Source organism: Lissotriton helveticus, chromosome 4_1 (assembly GCF_964261635.1).
Source record: "Lissotriton helveticus chromosome 4_1, aLisHel1.1, whole genome shotgun sequence".
Taxonomy (NCBI): Eukaryota; Metazoa; Chordata; class Amphibia; order Caudata; family Salamandridae; genus Lissotriton; species Lissotriton helveticus.
The window spans coordinates 1,321,968,085-1,321,987,620 of NC_136063.1; the positions used below are offsets into that span (position 1 = coordinate 1,321,968,085).

The following is a 19,536-nucleotide window of genomic DNA, read 5'->3' on the forward strand; positions in this document are numbered from 1 at the left end:
AGTATTTCATAGCATCACATACATGAAAAGCACAAAGATTGCATTCTTGCTCTACATGGTGATTGATTGATTTAGGCTTCCTGGTGCCAGATGCACTTCCTGTGCAGAACCAAAGCCTCCCTCCCAACCTGCTGTGCCCAAACTACAGACCAGTGTCTGGTACAAGCACTTAAAAAACAAGCGTTTGCAAAGCAGTAAGTCTAGCATTAGTGAATGTTTTAGCTATTGGTGTTGTAAATGTTAATGTTTGTTAGAATATTTCTTAGACCAAAAAATAAAAAACTATCAGTAGCTTAAGTAATAAATGAAAAGGCATGAAACAATGAAAAGGAGCAGTTCTATAGGCTGTTACTAGGTGTCCATGTGGAGTTTTAAAGGCGCCTCTATTAGCCTTTTAAGGTAGTGCACCCTTAATGCAATTATAAAGAGAAAGATTGCATTAGGGCTGCAGTACCTTATGTGGCTAATAAAGGTGCCTTTACAACTCCACAGGGCCACTGAAGAAAACCGTTAAATAGTACTGGCTCCAAACTGCTGTTGAGGCAGTGGTCACACAAGAACATGATTAAAAGGTTTACAGCAAAGCAATTGTGCTGGGAAGCATGAAGACAAAAGAAATGCTGGAGACAAAAAAGTTAATGAATACTATTTCAAAGAGGTGATTCATAACCACAAAGGAGCAATATTGCAAAAAAAAAAAAAACTGGATTCAAGTTTGAGACCGTTTGGAGATGGAACAGAAAGCAGGCAAGGTATTTTTAGCTTGCTTTCATATCGGCTTCTGAAACAGAATAGAAGATTGAAAAGGCAAAATTAGAGAAAGGGTGAGAAATGGCTTTTTTTCTCTCGGTCTCAGGAAAAGAGATGACGACCCAAAATAAATAGAACCACGTGATGTGCTATCCCTCCCCACCTTCTGCAAAGGCCCCCTAACGTTTAAAAAGTGCTGCTAGTGAGTGAAGGGAAAAAACGCTGTCAGGCAGGAAGCACAGAGTGCAGAGCAGCGCAGTGCGACGAAAACGCGATTCCTCCACAGATTAGTTGAAGATAAAACATCAGATTCACACCGTGCATTAATAAAAAAAATTTAAATCACACAATACAGTTTTAAAAAAAATATACAAATCAATCGGCCAGCAGCCCTTACTATCCACTGTGCGTCATAAGTTCTCTTATATTGAAGAGAGCGGAGTGAGGAGACAATTGGCTGAGAAACTAGAAAGCGGACCCCCTCAAGATGGCGGCTCTGTGCAATAGTATGAGAGAAGAGAACAAGGCATGTCAATGGAGACCACGAGTCTTTTCAGAAATAGAAGACGCCAACCATCTTGTTTCTCTCTTCTTGAGCAACAGTTGTAAACATTAGGCCTAGTATTTGCGAGAGTGGTATCGATTTGTGTTGTACATTTTTTTTCCTGTGTTTTGGTTTGGAGTGCATTGGCTTTGAACACTTGAAGTTTTTGGCTCCAAGAATGTCGGAACCGGACGGCGGGTTCAGTCTTCTGCATTGTCATGGCATGCCGAGCAGCTGCGTGGTGGTGTTCGACGTCAGTCTCATCTGTCATGGAGCAGAACAGGTAGCAGGGTCCTTAGGCGAGTTGTGAGGATTCCTCATGCTGTGGTGATGGACCGATCCATACCCCCCCGCTCACTCCGAAGAAAATGAAAGCGCGGTTGCTGTTGATAAAGAGTGCTGCGCTGTATGGAAAGAAAGAAAAAAGCATTTTTTTACTAATGATCGAGTTTTAGCAGAGGTGCAAGTCTTGTGAGGCGCACATTTTAAAAGGAAAGACATGCTGCCGCTATTGCCTCCTCACTCCGATGAAAACAAATGAGCATGCAGCCTCCATTGTTAAAGCGTGCCTCGCTGGGAAAAAAACCCATGTTTTTTAAATCAAAAGTTTCTGCAAAGGTGCAAGAGGGGCGACCCTCACATTATGAAAATAAATGTGCTGCCGCCATTGCAAAAAAAAAAGCAAAACTAAAGCGCGGTGTGCCTTGTTGGGGAAAAAAACATACAATGTTGCCAAAATTGAGTTAGACGAGCCACACAGATCACAAGAAAAGTAGAGCGGCTGCCATTGTTAAACTCCAACTGTTAAACTCTGCAAAAAAAGAAAAAGTGATTAAGGTGCGGGAGAGCTTGTCATGCCTGCAACAGCAAGTAGGAGAAAGTAATTTCAGAAAATAGTGCTCACAGGTTGTAAATAAAACATAGTGTGTAACAGCGCTTGTAAGAGGGCCAGTTCTTGTTGGAGGTTACAACATGAGATACAACGTCTCGCATTTGTGAAAGCTAGAGCTTTTGGTGTTGAAAATGAAAATGTTTTTTACTTTTTTTTTGTATGCAGTGGAGTGATGATATTTGCATAGGGCTATTGGCATTGGTATGACCTTGCGGCGTTGGAGAACCAGAAAATTGGAGATAGTTTATGAGGGAGGGGAGGCAAGAGTAATATGCTGGCTTGAAAAAAAAAGTAACGACATCCTGGAAATAGCAAACAATCCTAGGGATTGAAAGATTAAGTAAAGCATGTGAAATGTAAGCAGGCGAGCCATTTGTTGAAGTTACGGTTTTCAGCAAGTGAGGAGGAGCGTGACAGAGACAGAAAGAGGGAATAAGAAGTAGAAAGAGAGTGGGTAGGGTCAACGGCAGAGCAGGAGAAGTGAACACTGCTGTTCAAAGAAAGAAGACAAAACTAAAGTAGCGTTTCACTGGCAAACTCTGTAAAAAGGTGCTAATGTATTGTTGGGAAGAAAACTAATCAGGCCACTTTTTGTATTTTTAACCTTTTTTGTTCCTCTCCATTCCAAGACTGCAATTTGGAATAGAAACTTTTCAGAAAAAGACTACATTTGCAGCCAAAGTGTTCCTTTTTTTAATCCATTTCACAGGGGAACCACGCTGATCAGCAGTAAAATCAAGGTGGCTCACTAATAATACACAAAGTCCAATGCATTATAAACTATTAAAAATATATATACAGCCCAAAACAGTAGTGAAGTGTTTTAAGAGGCAATTGCAAGTTTTAGGTTATTTCTCTTTAATAATACTGATTTGCCTACCTCTGCAACCATGGTCTTGCGTTCTTCTAAAACCAGAACAAACTGCTAATCCTGGGATAACAGGGGCAGCTCTCATGGGAGGTTACAGGAGAAAGGGAGGTACTAAGGAGGGACGGACTACTAAGCCTATCTAAAATTCAAAAGCCACCATTTACAAAAGACAGTAACAGGAGTCAATTGAAAAGATAAGCGGAAAATGGGCGGAGCTTAAAGTCCATACCTGAATACAGCATGTCTCGAAGAGACAGCGCAAGTGCTTCCTAGGTGAGACCTAAACAGGGGCATGTAGTGTTATGCGATGTCTCAGACCAAGCACAAGTGAAAGCTGGCCAACCCAAACACCAACCACAGGACCGAGAATCACATGACTCCTGTGTAAAAAACAGAGCTCTGCATGCCCCAACTCCTGCGTCTGGTCCTCTTCAAGTAGTTATGCATTCTACAAAGACATCCATTTGACCAAACCAAATTACCTTGGGAGTGATTACACATTTCCAGCAGAAGCCACACGCCATGCTGTCAGTAGTTCGTTTGCAAGGCTTGAACTCTAAGTGACGCTTGTGGAACACACATGGAAGCATTCTCCTCTGCCTATCTGCAACTCTGTGAAGGGCCTTCCCTTACTCCTAAGCCTGTCCTCCTCTTTACTGTGCTCGGGAAAAGAGCGTACAACCATAGCCTCTTCCTATCATACTTACCCTGTCTCTGAAAACCTTCTGCTCCTAATGTTCATTCTTATGCCACCTTCCACTGAGGTATGTAAACTATGCAAACATTGCTCCATGCAGTCTGCACCAAGCATAAGTGTCACACACCCCTGCTACGAGGTAAAGCACTCTTCTGCACTTCATTGGTACGTCTGATGAACAGAAATGTCCCTGGCAGGGTGTTGTCTGGCAATGTGGCTCACTTAACATGTATCATTGGAGCTCATGCCCAGCAGTCATTTGTCCTGAAATATCAATTTTACAAAAAAACACAAATGGGACTGATCTCCTTCATAACCGTGCTGGAAACCCGGGTGGTGACTCTACTCCTGGTTGAAATGCCATGGTGTAGCCCTGATTGAGATAAAGAAGTGACCCAGGAGAAACGTATTGATTGTCCCAATGAGATCATGCAGAGAACAGTGGAAACTGGCACAGACAGGCAAACATCCGGTGTGCTGCACTACAAACCCTAGGTGTGACAGGCTGTGAACCGTGAAGCGGATGGACTGAAGCGGCATCCTCATGGAGAACACGAGGCCAAGGTGAATCAAGGAGCAGGCAGAAACTGACAGTAATGGCAGCCATTGGTCCAAGACTCCTGTGCTCCTTCTGGCTCGCAGACTAATACCCTGAACACTCTGGATACAAGTAGGGGGTGAGCCACAACATTAGTTATGCAGAAGATGGACTCCCATGCAGGAATAGATAGGAGGGCTGTAGTCTTCCTGACAGGGTTTAGTCCCTGCTGTAGAAACCACACCGGAGAAGAACACTATAATTCTCTTTGTCTAGCGGTTACCATGCAGATAAATGTGGAAATCTGACAAGCTTCCCTTAAAACACTCGTAACTGAGCTGATTGTACCCCCACAACGTGATTTGCTAATGATGCATCTTTTTTGGATGTTACCTCAACATGTTTCTTCACTACGAAGTATGTACCAAGTGGCCGAAAAACAACACTGTGGTGTCCGCTACAATCTGAGAACTGGAACTGCAGTGCTGTTGGCCATCTGACAGAAGGGATGGGAAAGCCAATAACAGAACATTGGACTCTGAAGCTATACCTGGGATCACTGCAAGCTACAGCATGATGCATGGATCATGAGCTACTAAATGATCCAGGTGACCAAATACACACAGAACAAAAACAAGGACTAATACATGGCTGGTCCTAGGGGTGATGGTGACACCAGGGAAACAATAATCACCCAAGAGAATGAAAATCTCAAATCCTGCCACTGGATTTCCTGCATTCTGAAATGCTAATTTTGTATTGAAGAGCAAAATGTACTAAATATTGGTGGAATTAAAATTGTTACAAACTGAGCTCTTTGGGCGGCTGAGAAGGTGATAGTTACTGCATCAGTTGTTACAACCCATAACCAAGTCATAGGAGAGATGCAGGAAATGGTCAAGACTCTAAAGGAAGCGACAAGTGCTCTTAGTTCTCCATACTGTTGTCCTTTGACCTACTGAAAGTGCCTCGTCATGTCCCCCAGATGACCTTCATATAATTACCCCGCTCATGTCATCTTGCAGACACTCTTTGCTACAGTGTACATTCACTCCGTGATCTTTTCACATTTAATTTCTATATTCACCACCACGATATGACTATTATGGTCTATCCTACCCTCTCAGCTTGATTATTCTTGGAAAAGGAAGGCAGCCACTGGGCCTCAACCTGAACCATGGTTTTTAAACATACAAGTTTTGTGGCTACTAAACGTCCCAAACCTTTATCAACATGGATCATGGTAAACAGAAATGTAACGCACAGTACTATTAAGAGACATTTTAACATACGTTCCTCTTGTTTATGATTAGACCGTGGCATTTTAAAATTAAAGATAAAGACCCCAAACAGGAAGTTGCTGGTAAAAATGGAAGAAATGGCTTGGGCAGTCTTGCCATTACAAGAAGCCGAATCCCATATTAAGAAGTGGACTCTTAAATTGTGGAGTAACCTGTAGTGATATTGTTACAACAGGGAAGTGTTCAGTACTATAATTACAATTATAAGCAAGTTCCAAAGACGTGTGTATTGGTTCATCACAGAAGCCGTGTCTTGTAACTCAATTACAGGATATATTAAGCACTCTGCACTATTGTTGTTAGCTTCGTATTCACCCACAAAGGCAACAGGGATGTTAAACTTCCTTGTGTGGCCTTGTCCTTTACTTGACTTATTCACAGCTACTTCGATTGTGAAGGATTTACATTTTGCTTCACAGTAAGAAATGCTTTATACCCCAGAGCCATTATTTATTGAAATATGATTGTGAGAGAGTGGGTGGTTGGGAGATAAGGCATCTATCAACTTATTCTTTTTAACATGGTTTGCAGATTAATTTTGTGTATGGAGACATGACTCTTACGAAAGTTTTGGTTTGGCCCTCCTAAAAACCTTCTACTGCAAGGAACATTTTTAGACCAGCCCCAGGGAAGCAAATCTAATTCATCCACTTTATATGGTTTCCTCCTTGAGAGATGAAGAAGAGAGCTATGTCTGTCTCAATTTCCTTCACAAATATTTGAAGGGGTTTTATGACACAACCATGCATGCCTTAACCACACAGTCTTTACAACGACCAGGTCTTTACCACACATGTCTTTACAAATAATTAATTTTGATGTAAAGGCGGGATAGGTAAAGGAATATGTGTACTAAAGTTCCCACCCAACCCCCCCATGTCCTGAGCCCTAAAATTCTTCCCTCCTGCTCTGTAATCTACCTGTCCCAACCCTATTAACTACCCTGACCCCCTACCTGAGCCGAGCCCTAAAATTCGGCTCCCTAGCCCACAAAAACTACACTGACCCCAGCACCCCTGCCCTGAGCCCTAAAAACTGTCACCAGCCCTGAAAACGGCCCCTCCCACCTCGCTCTAAAACTCAGCCCCCTGCCTTAAAAACGACTCCCGCCCTGAGCCCTAAAACCAGCTCCCAGCCCTAAAACCAAACACCACACCCACCCAGCCCCAGCCCAACTTACCATGCTGCGTCCCTGTCCTTCCCGCAGTGATCCTTCAGGTTCCTCTCCCCGCCCACCCGCTCGGCAAGGTAGAACGCCGACTGCCTTAACCACTGATATGTGTGTTTACGGTGTTCATCTTGTGGGTAAACAGCATGTATGCTTAAGGCCGCATTGTAAAGGCTGTTTCACATTTGAAGGTACTGTTAAGTGAGGTAGTCAGAGTGCCGTGCTTATGCATATTTGGGCCAGATTTTACTGAAAGGTGTCCCCTCCATGACCATTGCAGGCCACCTCATTTGGAGATGATCATTGAATGCCCTTCTACAATCTATCAGAATAGGATTTGGCTGAGCAGGGGCAAAGGCTAGAAGTCCGCCTTCATATTTTTTCCATTGGTAACATGATTGCCACCTGTCTGTGCCTTTCGTTCTTCCTGGTTTATAAAATGTCTCCTAGCCTATAGAATGATAAAAAAGATATGCTATTATTCAGGTGCTTCACAGTTCAAGTTCCTTTATTTTTGCACGTGCTCTCTCGACCCTTTACTGTGCCACACTTGCACCCTTCCCTCCACAAAAATTAAATTAAGTAAATAATTTAAATTGTGATGGATTGCTACGTTGCTGTCTCTAACTGTAAGACTAAAAAGGAGTTGTTAGTTTGCATTGGAGTTAACTGTCAATGTGGCAGTCACCTTCAGCTCTTAACGGGATATTAAATGGCAATACACTTAATGTGTTTAACATTGTTAAACTAAAGCTTCATAAGAATATCATCTATAAAGAACTCAATTTCACTATTTTGCAGATTTTCGCAATGTGTTGAGACTGTGCAAAATGTGTTATGAGTGCATCTGCAGGCCTGAATTTGTTGTAGGTCGGCCAAAATGCTGTTGCTTTATAAATTATAATACTGCCTTCAAATTTGAGCTTTTTTGATGGTCCTTCTGCAATTGTAAGATTAGATCTGTTATTTGCCACCACATATCATATAAATGCAATGACAATACAATTACTATATCACACAGTTATGAGCAGGTACATTTGACTGAAGAGGTAACGTGCTAAAGTACAATCGAATATTGAAGAGAAAATCTAGTACTGTTTTCCCTCCTATACCCATTACATGCTGATTTATTCAGCTTAAGGGGCCGATGACGATCTCGGTCAGAAAGTTTTCATTCTGACCAGCTGATTACAATACAGCTAGTTAGCTTTGAAACCGACCTGTCATTTCGGCAGTTTTCCGATGGATTCAAGGAGCCCGTCGGCCAGTCGGAAGCCAACCTGTAATCCATATGAACGGTGGTTTACGGTGTTTGGATTATGATGCACGGTTTCCGACAGGCTTTCCATGGCGGGCTTTCGGACATGGAAAGCCTGTCGGAAAGCGAGGTAGGGGGCCCCTAGTAGGGCCCCCTTCTGTTTGTGCCCTCTGGTTGGGGGACCCTCTTGTTGATCCCGGCACCTTGAGGTGCCTATCAAGGGGGTACAGTGATGAACATAATCTTCCATTTCTCTATATCAGTCGGAGGCAACTCCGACCAACATCGTAATTAGCCCCTGAGTCTCTTAGTTATGTTGTTGAAAGAGAATCTATGTCAGAAACTGGTTCTACATATCATATAGAATCCTGGACCCAATAAACTAACACACTCTTCTCTCCAATTATCACAATAGGTGTTTGAGGGTCAATCGACGGAGAAGAGAAGGGGAAAAGCCAGTCTCAACTCAGTTTGGAGAGTTAAATGGATAACCTTTCTAAGGCTCATTGTAATACATTAATCTCTTTTAGAAAATAAGGATTACAGTTGTTCATTTTATAATGCTCCCATAATTTACTTTTGATGTAAGGTAAATAATACAGACATCCAACTTTCATTATTTTTTCTTTCATTCATTTTGTTGCTGTGCTAGTGGTTAGTTGGTCCCACTAAAGATTCTTTCCATGCAGTGAAGAAAACATCCATCATGTGTATATATTTGAAATGTTATTCTAACAGTCTCTCAATGTATTCCTCTCATACAGAGAAGCCTGCACCAGCCTTCATGTTTTTCCCCCTTTTTTTTAACCTTTGTAGTACAGTATGACTGAGGTTGTTTAAAGGCTGGATATTTAGCATTAGCAAAATGAAGTATTAACCTTGTAAGCCGCGCATTCTATGGGCCTGTGCTATTCCTGCTTTCCTTGTGCTAGAAGCGTTTACACAGTAGCTACCTGTGCTGTTGGTGTCCTCTGTTTGAGGGTAGATGCACATTTTCTGCTTCTTTTAGTATAATATACAGAAGCCAAATCGATTGGCTTTGTCCATGCTTGTTTTTGACAAAGTATATTGGCTAGCTCTGATCTGAATATAGACCTGTTGTGCTGCTTTTCCAAAATTTCAACGGTAAGTACCCGAAACAACCCAGTTCAATAATTTCTTTATCTGTTTTCCTATAGCCAGCAGGTTTTTGAGATACATCACTTTTCAACTTCATATGGACATTATTATCTCCGTTTACTAAACTTGCGGTCTTGCACTTTCTGCAGTCGTTTCAAAATATGACTTTTAGAAATACTTTTTTGCACACCTCAATTGAACAAAACTGCACTTGTTAAACTAAATTCCACATGCTGGATGGAAATTTACATTCAGAACGTATACATATTTGGAACTTTATCAGTATAGTGTAATTGCCACATTTGCAAATTCTGGGTTAGGAGCAGGTTTTCAGTTTTTTCTGAGTAAAAGGGCATCCAAACTGGGAGAACTTTCACAAACGTCCACGTGGGTATGTAGACTATTTTCAAATATTCTTCCAATCATCTTTTATTTCATTGATGTGCCGCCATAAGTGGCCGAAGGTATGCCCAGACTTGGGTCCCTTGCTCGCTGTGCCATAGGATCCAATCTATCTGGCCTGCCAAGTCCAAAACCGTCATGTGTTGCTTTTGTTCTCTTCTGGAAGGTGACTTACCAGGCAGGATTGGGATGGACTGTTACCGTGAGGAGCAGGATCAGTACCGATTTCCATATAGTAGGCCTTTGTCTAGAGTGGCACAGTGGGTGAAAAATGATGGGTTGGAATGCTACCCTGAGAAAGTGAAAGTGGTTAAACTATATGCAAGCTTTTCCCCATCATCGCTTGCGTGATTGTTGTCTAGGAAATCTACAACAGTTAAAGCTTTATGCGCAGTCTGCTCCTAATATACGAATAATATGAATAATGGTACTGGAGAATGTTTACACAATATTCAATCCTTGGACTGTGAGTCCCACCTTAAATATTCATGATATTAAATTCTAGCACGCTGTGAATCAAACCCTAAAATATACCATGCTCAATTCTAGAACTTTGTAATTCAGACTGTCACTATAATGAGCAGCAATGTTAAATCCCTACTTCCTCATTAATCCAGCTCATTCTATTGTCTCTTTTTGATATTCCTCTCATACCTAGGTCTAATTTGATCTGCTTTTCATTCCACCTCTTCTTTTCAATGTGACCTAAAGGGAGTGTTACTGTGTGCTCAAGTTCTCAATAGTATGTGTCTGAAACCTCAATGTTGAGGTGAACGGAATGCTTCTATTTGTCAAAGGGAATGGAAAGTATTTATTGCAACATTTATTTTACTTTGCTGTTTTTCATTCAGAGTTTGTCTTTTCTTTTTTACAGCTCGAGATGACCTTCAGCTATTTGGAAATACAAGGAGTCATTTCCAGTAAACCTGGCCAAGTGAGTATCCGTTCTGAAAATTCATATGCTTTCATTATGTACTTGAAATCAGTGGTGTGCAACTTGGCCCTAAATATTGATGATTATCAGCAAGGGATCTGGAAAATGATTTACTTACGAATTACCAGTGGTATACTTGAGCACTCACAAAATCACTATATCTAAACAGGGATCTGAAATGCAAGTTTTGGACATGCGAAGGAAATTAAATTAATGTCGAGCAACAATTAAAATAATGGAAAAACAGAGATAAATAGCTTTAGCTAAAAATACTTTTACCTTACCTAGCTTAGTCCATGCATTAAAAATGACGGCCTTCACTTTCAACTTGACAGTAAGGCCAACCAAGAAATTTACAGTTGTGAGAAACTCTTTAAAAATACTTTGTCAATAAACGGGACATCAGCTAACACTCATCACACACATATTGCTTATCATGTGCTTGAAAATCATCTTGATTTCTTTTGGATCACTGATTAAAGGCTTAATGGTCATTGAACATCCATTACTGATGATCCTTCAAGTTTAATCCATGAGTACAGCAGGTAGACTATTACACCTTGGGGACAGTATTGCTCTTATTCAGAAGGGTTATTTTAATTGCAAATCTATTCCCATCGGACTGTGCTACAAATTTAGTCTCTCGACTTACAGTGCACCTCTTGCCACCTAGAACCACTTACATGTATAGAAATTGTGAATCTCCTAAACTCATTAAAAGCTAAGTGGAACATTTGATGGATTTCTGTGCTCTAAACGAAATATTTTGTTTAAACAAAGTGGGGCTGAGGATATGAAAATTGATTGAGGGGAACTTCAATAGCATGATATACCTCCAATTGGACAAACTGATGCATCTGCACAGTCTACATCAACAATTCACTCATCCTAGACATAATAAAGAAAGTACTGTTGACCTAATCATTGATAAACATCTGCAGTCATATGCACCCCTTCAAGATTCTTTACTTAATGTATTTTTATTGTTTTATAATGCGTTCCAACTCATTGTCACGTCAGATCACGTTACATATTGCATAGGCAATAAAATAGACGTTGTGTGGTAAGGTGATACAACTCATACTGTATTATTTCAATATGCAATATGGTCGAACCTTCTTTCAAAGGCATCAAAAGGCTCATGTTCATTATGCAGAGTGGGTGAGCTGATCTTGCGCTCTATAGATTGAGGTATTCGGAATTGGTTAGCTGATCTTGCACTCCGTAGATTGAGGCATTCTGGATGGTGAGCTGATTTTGCTCTTTTTAAATTGAGGTATTCTGAGAGGGTGAGTTGATCTTGCACTCCGTAGATTGAGGTAAGAGGCATGAAAGATTTTGTGTTAATGCAACAGTTGAGTTGAGTTATGCATACGAAAGCCCTGATTAGATAATTTTGTGGGAATTATGGAAGTATAGTGCTGGTACAGTTACTTTCTACTCCCATGTGCCCTTCTGCACCACATCTCTACATGATTGCTTATTTGACCCACACAATATTGCATTTACTGAATCTAAATTTGTATGATTATGATCTTTTTGTTTTGGTTTCTCTGTAAAGTGCCCTAGTAACTCTCGGGTGTCGGTGCCTAATATGAAACAGAGCCTGATGACATATTTGATGTAATTTCCTATAATGCTTATAATGCCCTGTTAGCAGGGGACGTTCACATTCCTGGATTCCAGCCATAATCATTATTTGGATGTAGAGTGTTCTGATGTAGGCAATATCTGGGGCTATTAAACACAGGATCCTTCAAAATGCCCCACACTCATTATCCTATATATAAACACTCAGCAGTACTTGTAGTAGATAGTAACATGTATATTTTGTATTACATACTTGTAAGGTTCTCTCAGTGATCTGTTTACAGGGTATTGATATGTTGTGCCACACCAAACGTGTACGACAAACCAAGGTGTCTTCAAACTTTCACACTGGGTGTCTTCAAACTTTCACGCTGGATGCCTCCTCCCTTAGCTTTCAACTTTGCTCTCACATATTTTTCCCACTTCCATACTTAATTATAGAAACGCAGATGTTTCCTGGTTTCACCTGGGATGGTACATAATAGATAATTAATGATATTGATTCTGTTATTGAATGCAAACCTTTGCACATGTTATTGTGATGGGCCACATCAGAGAGGTGTGTTCTCTGGATCGTCCATCAATATTTTGTTTTAAATGAACGAGTCTTTCAATCGAGGTTGGTTTATTGGTTTATTTTTCCAATTAACACTTGCTCACTGTCCCTCAATACTGAAGCTTCTCCTTATTGATTGGGTATGGCAGGCTTCTCTGAGTGGCGGTCAATCCTGAACCCAAATACTGCAGATATACACATCGCTAACGTTGTTAAATTTTGTTCAAGAATACTTGATGTCTCCGATTTTAATTTTGGGGCCGTTAATTTCACAAGTCCCAGCCAAACTAGTGGGGTACTGTTTTTATTGGGCTAAGTATGAGAATACTCAGAGGTAGGATTTGTGTTGATACCCACAGATTCTGTGACTTAACCTCATAGAAATATGAGGTAAATGCATGATTTTTGCGAAAGTTAGAGATTTTCAGGGTCTTCTGAGTAGCAGAACATAGCAGCATCCTCGTAATTCACTCCACCTTGGACTTCTGTGGGTGTCTAGTTTTTAGAAATGTCTGGGTTATGTAGGATTCCTTGGTTGCTGCTGACAGCACATTTGAATAGTGAATCCATTCAGCATGGGAAGTGAAAGGAAATCGAGATTTACTCCCACTTTTCTGTCCCATATACCAACATATGCCTAAAATCGTAAACACCCCAATCTGCTCCCAGGAGTAAAGAAAGACTGTATGGTCTGCTCTGGAATGGGGGGCACAGCTGATGTCTGGGTGGGCCACCCCACCCTTTTATTTCTGCACCTAAAAAAACATTGGTGTCTAGTGTACTTTCTGCCCCGCTCCCCTGGTGGGCCAGATTGGGTGCAAATCTCATAATGTGGACCCTATAAGAGCCAAAAGATTATATTTCTCTGCGCTTGGAGCACTGGCCCTTTAACAAAGGGGAAGCTCCCCCTCCAAAGAAAAATCTATGGTATCTAGTGGACTTTCTATGCCCCCAAGGAAAACTTGTGTCAAACCACCCTGTAAGCCCTATATTGCCAATTCTGTGGTGGAGACGCGGACAATGTCAGGATGGGCAACTTTTACATTATTTTGAAAGTACAGCCTCACCTAGGTTGTATCCGCGTGGGCCCTGTAATCAGTATATGAGAAACAATCATATTGTGCCTGGTAACATCATATCAATCTGATTCTCAGGACATTAATGTAATTATTTTAGTTTTAACAAGTAAATATGTATGTTTAACAAGAGAGTCTGAGCAAGTTACCTTGACATTCTGTGCGGTAATTTATTTGAAAAGGGTCCTTCAAATCTCATTTTGCGAATTTTGTCACCACATAAGGCTTTTTCAAATAAACTCATAGTTCAGTTTTGTTTGTTTTCTGCTAAATATGATAGCATTTTTAGAAAGCATAATGCCTTTACCCCTTAGACAAATTTGCAGTTCACTGTCTGTGCCATGTGCATTGCGTCTGCTGTTTGTGCACAATATTTGCATCTCCCAATGTAGACATAGCCTGCTGGCCTGCTCTTCAAAGAGCACAATACATATCTTTCGTCTGCCATGCTCTGCTCTTTCCAGCAAGTGTGTGCTGCAGATGTTGGCACTTTCGTTTCATTTGTAGAAGGCATGGTGGTTCGTGAACTGTACTTGGAGTTCATTAATACTGTTCGCATAGCAGAAGCCGCCCTTATAATTACTACCAAGTGCTAGACGCTGTGAATTAACCCGCCATATGTCTGGCATTGTGCCACGGTGTGAACAAACACAGCTCCAGGATGCGTCTGGGGTTCTTTCAGTACAGTCTCAGAACTGCTGACTGGTCTGAAGGACCTCAGTATTCGGGAAAGAACGGGTTTGGAGTTAATGTCACTTGAGAGCATTTGCTGTTGTTTAAGGGACGAAGAGAGCATTTTTGTCAAATGTGCACAACCTTTTTTTTTTTTTTTGCTTCCACACACACGATCGAAGATGATGAGGGAGTATTATGGTATGTTTGCAACCCTGGCAACTTACTTTCCATCCCATGGTACCTTCCATCGCATTTCCTTAGATGCCTTATATAGTGTAACTTGTGCAATGTCCTCATTAGGCACATCAGAGAGACTTTCGACGCATAAGCAACCCTTTGCCCTATACTTTACTTTGCTCATGTGGTAAGAGCCTTGTGGCCAGTGTTTAATTTGAGCCGGTGATTTCCGGTGCTCGGCACCGTCACTTTATTATCAACACCGGCTCTTATAACAGCCTTCCACATGGTGGCGTTGTTTATCTGATTTTGTGAGGAGCAAGACAACAGTTGTTTAATAATTAAACGTGCATTAAAATCACGAATACCTACTACCCAAAGCTATAAGAATAGCTTGGGCGGCATGTGTGTAATTTATAAAGTATATTTAAAGTCTGATTTGTTACACTTGTATGAGTGTGATGGTTAGTTGTAATGATAATGTGATTGGCATCTCTAGTGAGAGCAATGAGTGGTGCAAGTTACAGTGGCCTTCTGACAGGGGCCCTGTCACTTTTATTTTTACAAATTAAGTTCTGCTTGTGGCCTATATATTTGAAGTTGTTGGAGAGACCCTGATTATGGACTCGACCTTTATCCGACTGTAGGGGGATAACAAGCATTGGCATAGCCAATGTATCTCGCCTTTCTTATCTTGTAAGTTTTTAGCTAGACCTATTGGCTTTGCTAATATGTTTAAGCTATGTTATAGATAAGTGTGGCTTGTGTATAGCAAAGTTATAGTAAAATGTGTTGTAAGCATTTTGTTACCTTTTTTATAATTAAGATGATATGTAAAACTGAACAACCTTTTAAAAAAAATATAAAAATGTTTATTTTTTTCTTTTTTGGGGGGGAATGTTGGCAACTATTTTCTGCCTGTTCTATTGGTTGTTTTGTCTATCCTGACACATCATGACTGCTCAGTGGAGTCCCGGCCAGTTCTGGCTGCTCATGGCCGCTTTAGTGACAGCAAAACCACACCAAAGCCATGTATCCTGTTGCAGTCCCCAGCACTAAGCACCGACACGTTGCACTACTCTACGTTCCTTGAGCAGGACAGGTGCGCCCAGATACACAGGTATACAAAGTCCATCCCTGTGTATGAGGGAAGCTCTGTTGTTCCACTGCACACGCATGCAGTCCTGCACAATCACACACGCATTGCAAAGCCACGGTATGTTTGCCCTGGATCAACTGGGTCTATGAAGTCCCATACTCCGGCGTCTATGAGCAACCAGGTGTGTCCCGAACGCACACATGTTTGTCCCCGTGTGTGTGAGGTTAGCCGTTGGGCTCCCCCGCACAGGCTGTCTGTGAGGGCAGCCCGTGTATGAGTGCCCATGGTGGCACAAACTGTGTCCCTGGACTCCTGCACACTCCTTGCCCTGCTCAGTCACACATGTGACTGTCCAGAGCCCCACAGATGCCCCACCTGCACTCCCACACAAACAGTGCCCTGCCCCGCCACGGACATGGGTGCACACACATGTACTCTGTCCAGCGTGTTTCATGAGGGCTGATATAGTTTTCCGACATTTGCACACGCACACTGCCCAGCTGTTGTGTAGGGTGGTCATACATGAAAGCGAGTGCTCGAGGGGAGGACAGCTCCACCCTAAACCCTGCACCTACATCATCCCCAGAGGTGCCCCTTAGCTTTAGTATCACCACAGGACCTAATGAAAAGTTCACTGTGTCACCAGAATTAGAGTTCCAGACCCTATATACCATATCCTCCCCCACCCCTGCAAATACCTGCCAACTCACGGCAAAGTAACGAGAGAAGCATAAACGCCCAAAACTCAACAGACACCCGCCTCAATAAATCAGGGACCCAGAGTAGTGACAGAACAGTCGCCGAAATCGCTCGCTGGTATGCACCCCTCCCCCCGCCCCCACCCTGGGAACAGGGGATCCCGGCACGCTCACGTCAGAGCCACGAGGGGAAGACATTGCTCGTAGGAAATAATGGCAAAACAATAGAAAACAGTTGAAACAAAAACAAGCACACAGATGGTGCCTGTGCGGGTAACTGCAAGCAATATGCTGTGGGTGTAGCAAAGGCGGGACATGCACCGAAAAAGGGAAAGGCAGAGATAGTGTACTCCCTGCGGAAACTATTTAAGAAAACAATAGAAATAGATCAGCAACCAACAAGAACAATTAAAAAATCAGTTGAAAAAATCTTTCCTAGATATCCAATCTTTAGTTCTAAAAAGAAGTCACCGCAGCTAGACCAAACTTTAATGGATACTTAACAGTGAATCCATAACAGTGAAGGGGCCAAATGAGGAGCCACAACAAAAGATAAATCTACTAAATAACTCCTCCACTAGTGTAAAACCAATGATCTCTAAGAGAAAGAGCAGAGGTAATTGAAGAATTGCAAAGACAAAATCTCATAAATTAAGATTTTCAGAACTTGACTGCTCTGCTAAAATTGAACTAAAAGATGAAAATATCAAAGGGGCTGAAGAACCATCTATCTCTGTGAACACTCAAGATCGAGTCCTAAGATTTCTATTGTCCAGCCAAGATCCTCAGCCGGAATGAAATCCTCTGGAATTAGAGTTTAAAAGTACTAATTCAGTTAAGAGTCAGCATCATTCACTGCAGCCCATATGAGAAGAAGACAAAAGCACAGAGGTCTCAAAGCGGGCCTCCAAACTCTTTTATCACACTCAAGATAACATACCTCTTTGCCACCGCTCAAGATCCTTTGAGCCGCCAGAATATTTTAAAGTTATTACATAGTTTATCTTCTTTACAGACACTTACATCTTCAGAGATAAAGTTGGTATAGTTTCCTGACCACCTCGATACATCCTCTAAGCGAGTGGAATTTTGCTCTAATGTGATCCCAGCTATAATCCTTATGGAAAGAGAAAGGTTGCACAAAAATGGGTTTGATGTAATAGCAGGGCTCAAAAAATCCGAAAAATGGTACTAGTCCTGCAGGTCTAGTACCTTGGAAAATCTCCTTGACCTAACTACAACCTACTTGACCTCCTTCTCTGAAAACTTAGCAAAAGTGACAAGATAACAAGATTTAAAGGTATCTTTATTGCTCATTCCCTTTGTGAGCAATAAAAATGTCTTTAAATATTGTTATCTTGTCACATTTGCTCCATTTTCAAAGACAGGACAAAAGTTAGTTTGTCTTCCTACTCACTAGAAAGGGCGAGTTGACCTAATAAATAGCTCGTCCTCATTAATTCTACTTCGCAAATGTGAGCGGGCGAGTGGATTTGTCTAGCCCTGAATAGGCACAAGAAATAAACCCTCTACAGCATTATTTGGACCATACATGGAAAAGCTCAAGGTTAATCATCAAGCTACTAAGACAACAGCTTCTATAAGAGAGCGTAATTCAGGACTTCCGGACAAATTAACAATAACCCTTGAGGATGGAAACAGACTGATATGGAACCATGATAAAAATAATATAATTAACAGCCAAAATGAAAGTTTTTGGTTGTGGCTACAAGGCAACCTGAACGGAACTAAAAATGATAAGATCGCCAAGCTTCTTTTTTTTAGCAATAGTTCATTTATAATCTTGTAGAATATAGCGGGTCTAGACCCCAAAAAACTATCCTGTCTTTTAAGTAATCATCCCTCAATAGCAGTAGCGGCTCGCCGAGGGACAGTGGGGTGGGGGAGGGGCAAGGTGGGGGGTAGTGGAGTCCGACATACGATGGACAGGAGTAAGGTAAGTAATTAAATATATGAATAAATAAAACAATTTACCTTGTTGGTGATGCAGGGGTGCGCAAGGTAAATTATTTTATTTATTTAATTACTTACCTTACTTGTGTCCTTCGTATGTTGGACTCCACTACCCCCCCCGCCCAGCCCCTCCCCTGCCCCGCCCCGCCCTACCACCCGACAGCACACCCTCGGCGAGCCGCCACTGCTCAATACTATGCCTCCAGGAATGATGGACTGTGGAAACTTTTGATCAGAAAAACTATATTGATTTTGATATTCCTGCTATAAGGTCAGGATGAGAGCATGCAATGGGATGCCTGGCTATCTTGTTATCAGAAGAGCTACAGTGGGATTTCGAAATAATCCACCTTACTGGCCCCAATGTACTTAGACAAAAATGCATGTGTTCAACCATTATTTCAGTTTAACATTTATGTCCATCCCGGCCTGAACACGATATAGGGCTTACTAATATATTTGAACAAATAGAAACCACATTAGGTTTTAGCAACAACTTGCAAGTACTTTTAATGGGTGATTTTAATGCAAAAATCTCCAATGCCCTTTTGAATGTACTTCGTAATTCTGAGCTCGTGGAATCTTGCTATATTTCTGCTTCTGTTCTCCCAGTGTCTATTAGGGCTGACAAGAGTGGGACATTTTATTGGAACTAGTCAATGGAATCATCTTGAATGGCATAATGGAAGGAGATGTGCCTGAATCTTATACACGAAAAGGTCTATGTCATTAGCAGCTATGACTTTTACAACAAGTTTAGCTGTTTCTCCACACAATTTGTCCAAAGCAGTGATCAAGCAATACTTGTCATTGAACAGGCCTTTGTTTGCAGCCAGTATCAACATGGTCTCTGTGTTGCATTTGCATATTTTAGTTAGCATAGAATATGGAACACAGCATGTTGGAATGGTTAGTAATGTTAGGTATTCTGAGAGCGGCAGTTGCTGCTGGTCGTGGAGGCTGGAGGACGCACTTATAGACACATGAATAAAGAAGCTTCCATTTACCTTCCTGTGTTGTGGATTTAATACTGGCGATGAGTTGCTGGTCCTCCAACACTCCAGTGATCCCTGAGGGTGTCGTGGAACAATAAGCAGACTTCTCAACATACTCTGTGTTTGCTGGCCCCCGGCGCTGGATTTCTTCAACTGACGTGGCTGTGCTGTCCCTGCTGCCCATCATTGTGAGGTTCCTTTTGGCAGTAATTAATTTTTATT

General features: G+C 41.7%; 1 protein-coding gene across 2 annotated transcripts in view; it reads left to right on the forward strand.

Moving 5' to 3' along the window:
* Window positions 1–19,536, forward strand: part of CARMIL1 (capping protein regulator and myosin 1 linker 1) — a 1,033,060-nt gene that overhangs the window by 316,128 nt on the left and 697,396 nt on the right. For both annotated transcript variants that reach the window (XM_078687906.1, XM_078687907.1), the window contains exon 4: window positions 10,415–10,474. In XM_078687906.1, the coding sequence (XP_078544032.1) occupies window positions 10,415–10,474 (60 nt within the window). The remainder of the gene's footprint in view (window positions 1–10,414; window positions 10,475–19,536) is intronic.